Source organism: Penaeus vannamei, chromosome 16 (genome assembly GCF_042767895.1).
Source record: "Penaeus vannamei isolate JL-2024 chromosome 16, ASM4276789v1, whole genome shotgun sequence".
In the NCBI taxonomy this organism is placed as follows: Eukaryota; Metazoa; Arthropoda; class Malacostraca; order Decapoda; family Penaeidae; genus Penaeus; species Penaeus vannamei.
In genome coordinates, this window is record NC_091564.1 from 30,165,143 (window position 1) to 30,170,142 (window position 5,000).

The 5,000-nt window shown below is 47.1% G+C and overlaps 1 protein-coding gene across 2 annotated transcripts in view; it reads right to left on the reverse strand.

The window, feature by feature from the left end:
* Rbcn-3A (rabconnectin-3 alpha) overlaps positions 1–5,000 on the reverse strand; it is a gene marked incomplete in the record, with an annotated part of 63,832 nt that overhangs the window by 33,791 nt on the left and 25,041 nt on the right. For both annotated transcript variants that reach the window (XM_070131379.1, XM_070131378.1), the window contains 5 exon segments: positions 1–159; positions 308–394; positions 506–693; positions 1,252–1,450; positions 4,812–4,952. In XM_070131379.1, the coding sequence (XP_069987480.1) occupies positions 1–159; positions 308–394; positions 506–693; positions 1,252–1,450; positions 4,812–4,952 (774 nt within the window).

Below are 5,000 nucleotides of genomic sequence, written 5' to 3' on the forward strand. Positions count from 1 at the left end.
CCATCTCTCCTCGGTGAAGTTATTAGAAAAGAAGTCAGTCATCCTTTTGTCATTGATGGAACGGAACAGACCCCAAACAAGACTCTTCTTTTTCATTGCAAGATAGTAAATGGCAGCATCAAGGGGATCTGTACGTAACTGGAATGCTGCCTTTGCAACCTGCAATGAGAAAAAATGATGACAGGGTGTCTAACTAATAAACATTATAACTAAAAATCTTTTGACATCAATAAAGAAGTTAAAACATCACCAAATCAAATATGAAAATCTCAGTTGACCAGTCAAGTGTTATTCTGGAAAGACATACTTTGTTGATGCAGCGTGACAGAACTGTGTTGTTTCTAATCCACCATCCGAAGCCTAATTCCCGCAGCTCTGACCAACGAGGATTACCCTGAAAAGCATTAAATATAAAGGGAATGAACAATAAATCATCATTACCACTTGTCATATATAAAGAGTTAATATCACCTTATCTGTTTATCATAATTCTTAAAATTCATACCTGTCTCATAGAAGGAATAAATTCTAAAAGTTCTTCTTGGCTTTCTGAGTGGAAGGCCCAGACAAAGTTGTGACTACCAATGCCACCTTTCTGTAAAGCTGCCCTTTGAGCAATGGGTAAACATCTAAGAAGATATGTGTGATGACGCATTGCCAAGAGGAATCGTAAACCACAGTCATCAAGAGCATCTGTCAAAAGAAAAGCAAATTACTAAAAAATTTTAAGGACAAAGGTTTAACCACAGCATAAAGTTTGCTCATACAGGACAGAAATAATAATTGACACTGCTGCATGTATTAAATTCTCTTCATAATTACATGCTTCCAAGCCATTTCTTCTTACACAGCTACATTTTTCAAGAAAATATATAAAACTATTGGTCAAAAATGAATTCTGCTTGCAAATGTGAAAAACTATTACTTCTATTATTGAACTTGTAAAACTGTTATCACAAACAGAAATTGCAATTCTAGTGTTTGGCAACCAAAGAAATTGCATGTGATGCCACTGCCTTTAGTAATGGGCATCATTCCTGAGCAAATACTCTGAATTACTGGCTGTTTTAATGCTACTCCAAAAAATTTACTTTCTACATTGGCCAAGCTTTTTATTTTTGGTGCCTTAAACTAAATTGACCAATACATTCCATAGCCCCTATTTTTCATAATCCTATGTACTTTAAAGTGACAAATCTGAGGTGCTCAAGAGTAATCAACTCTGTTTAATTATAATTACAGAATTCTTACCCATAGAAGGCTCATCTGTAACAGCTCTTGAAAATGTTTCCTTAGCCAGTGCTTCTTTAGCCTTGTTTATATCAAATCGATCAGCAAAGTCAACATTACATGAGGCTACTGTGTCTGACAGGGCCAAAAGGTGCATTTGGTCAAGACTTGACAGTCCTGGTAGATGTGTGTGGGTTAGCAAGGTTGCCAAAATTTGAGTCTGAAGGAGAAAAATAAAACATATTTAATTATCCTACAATCATGTCATCATCATCATCATCAAGGGGGCTGACGCCGACGGGGGTACATAGCCGCATCCACCCTTTGCTTCCACCTACGAGGTTCCCTCATGGCTAGACGCCAGGCAGGGACTCGGCCCATCTCTAGTTCTTCACGGCAGGTTTGGTCGATCTGCCCAAGCCATGACTTCCTCGGTCGTCCCACAGGCCTCCTCCACCCAGGGTTGTCTCGAACAGAGACGACCTGATGGGCAGGATCATCCTGAGGAAAGCGAGCCAGGTGGCTGTATAGCCTGAGTTGGCGATCACGGATTATGCAGATAACAGGTCTTGTGCCAGTCTCACAGTGCAACCGTTGGTTGGACACATGGTCCCGCCAACAGTACCCCATGATCTGGCGCAAGGACCTATTACAAAAGGCTTCAAGACGAGCCTCTAAGGCACAGGACAATGTCCGGGTTTCGCTACCGTATAGCAAAACTGGCATTATCAGGGCCTTGAAAACCCGTAGCTTGGTCCTTCTGCACAGGTACCGACATCTCCAAATACTCTTGTTGAGAGAGTTCATGACCCCTGCTGCCAGGCCAATCCGTCTGCTGACTTCATGGTCTGACAGCCCAGAGTTATGAACTACTCTACCAAGGTATGTAAAGCTCTCTGTGACTTCAATGTCCTCGCCGCAAGCACGTACCGACTGAACAGGTTCTCCTAACAAGTCCCCAAATTCCTGGACCTTGGTCTTGGTCCAGGAGACCTCTAGACCCAGGGGCTTCGCTTCATTGCTAAATGCATCGAGAGCCGCCACTAGGGTTTCCAAAGACTCAGATAGAATGGCAACGTCATCAGCAAAGTCAAGGTCTGTAACCTTGATATTGACCGGCGTTGCCCCACAATGACTTTGAACAGTAGCTCTGCCCAGTATCCAGTCCATGCAAGTGTTGAAAAGAGTTGGTGCAAGGACACAACCTTGCCTCACTCCTGAACTAACAGGAAAGAAGCTCGACAGGCCCCCACCACACTTTACAGCACTTTCAGTACCAGTATACAGGCTTGCTATTAGTCCAATAATCCTTGTTGGTATTCCTCTCAGCCTCAGGATCTCCCAAAGTGACTCCCGATGCACCGTATCGAACGCCTTCTTGAGGTCGATGTAGGCTGCAAGCAGCCCACGCCCGAACTCATGACGGCGCTCTACAATGACTCGAAGCGCGAGGATACGGTCTATTGTGGACTTACCAGGAGTGAATCCGGATTGCTCCAGTCTCTGGTGCCTCAGTAGATGGTCTCTGATACATCTCAGAAGGATGTGGGCGAGAACCTTGCCTGGTATACTGAGTGCCTCGGTGATTGCTGCAGTCCCAACGGTCCCCCTTCCCCTTCCAGAGAAGGAAGACCACACCCCTCAACAGGTCAGGAGGAACGGAACCGGACTGCCAGATGGCAGCCGGGACAGCATGTAACCCCCGTGCCATAGGTTCACCACCAGCCTTTAACAGTTCAGCTGGTATGCCGCAGACACCAGCTGCTTTACCACACTTCAGCTTGGAAATCGCCCCCCTAACTTCAGTTAGGGAGGGAGGGTCCTCACTGATAGGTGGATCCGGCAGCGGGATCTCGACACTACCCGCATCCAAGTTAACTGTTGGTGGGTCAACCTGGTACAGCTGCTCAAAATACTCAGCCCAACGTTCCTGCACCGTAACAGGATCTGAAACGATCTGACCACTTACTGAGCGAACTGCTGTCACCTGTGAAGAGGGCTTGGAGTTCAGCTTTCTCAGGGCTTGGTATGCAGGACGAAGGTCATTTACTAAGAAATGGCCTTCTACCTCCTCTGCAAGACTCCTAATAAACTGTTCCTTGTCCCTTCTTAACAGGGACCGAGTTCTGCGCACAAGAGAACGGTGCAATTCCCGATCCCCTGTCAGACGAGCCGCACGACATGCATCTGTGGCTTCCAGTGTCTCCTGCGAGATGGAATTCTGTACTGCTCTCGGGCGTACACCAATCGTATCTTGAGCTGCATCAAGCGTTTCACGTTTAAAGGTATCCCACAGAAGAACAGGGTCTGTCAGACTGCCAAGCACTGCGAAACGATCAGAGATTGCCTCAGCAAACCCGCGGGCACACTCCCCCTCCCTCAGCCTGTCCAAATGAAACACCCTAGGGTGATCATTTGACCGCTGGGGGGTTTTGAAGTGGACCCGGAGGGTAGCCACAACCAATCTATGGTCAGTACCACAGAACTCAGCACTCCTGTACACCCTGCAATTCTGAAGGATCCTCCAACGAGTGCTAACAAGTATGTGATCGATCTCTTTGGCTGCGTTACCCGCATCACTGTACCATGTCCAGCGATGTGGGTCTGGGCGCTGGTACCAGGAGCCAGAAATCCTCAATTTCTGGGACCTAGCAAAGTCCCGGGAAAGGAGGCTATTCTCGCTACCGGCATCAGCTCCTGAACCATGGGGACCGACAGCCAACTCATAGCCAGCTCGATCACAGCCAGATACCGCATTGAAGTCGCCCAGAACAATGCGAATATCTCGTCGGGGACATCTGTCTACCACAGATGTAAGTTTGGCGTAGAACATCTCTTTCACGTCAAGTTTACAAACATCGGTAGGAGCGTACACAGCAATAAGAGACATGAAGCCAAAAGATAGCTTCAATCTCAATACCATTATACGCTCATCAACAGGAGTAACCTCTACTATCGAGGGCTGGAGTCTCCTGGAGATGGCAATGGCTACTCCCTGGAGATGGTGGCCATCGCTGTGGCCCGACCAGTAATAGGTGTAGCCACCTACACAGGTCATGCCGCCGCCAGGCCTCCTCACCTCCGAGAGAGCAGCCACCTTAACTCACAGCCTCCCCAGTTCCCTCGACAGTAGAGGCAACCGATCATCCAGACGCAAAGAACGGACGTTCCAAGCCCCCACCCTAACTTCCCGCCTGAGGTTCAGCCTCTGGCAGTCGTTCCGGGTGGATGCCACCTCTGCCACCCCCACCGACGCTGCCCCATATAAAAGGGGGTGGCGGGCTGCGTGCCCCATCATCCACCTGTGGGGTTCCCGAGGGCTTTCCCCCACAAGCTTCACTCTGGGCTGGCGGCCACCAGAGCGCAGGTGAGACGGGTAGTTCCCGTTCCCAGCCTGCGCTCAAGCAGTCACCCTCTATCAAAATACAAATAATCAAACATATCATTCACAGAGATGATTGCTAATGGTAATATATTCTTTCCATTAAATCAATACATTGAATCAATTTGCCAAAGGAGAGATCAAAACACCAATATTATCAGAAAACTTCTTTTTCCACTCCAAATTCATTGTATCTTACTTGACGTGGGCCAAAGAAGGTAATTCCTTTGCTCTCATGTGTTAGTGATTTCCTCCGGCCTCCAGTATCCACTTCATCATCATCAAGGGTTAAGTCATCATCCACTGACATGGTTGGAGCTCCAAATAATTCTGCATAGGTCTGAAAATCAATTTAGTCAAAATTATAAGAGTTCCTGAAATAAAATGA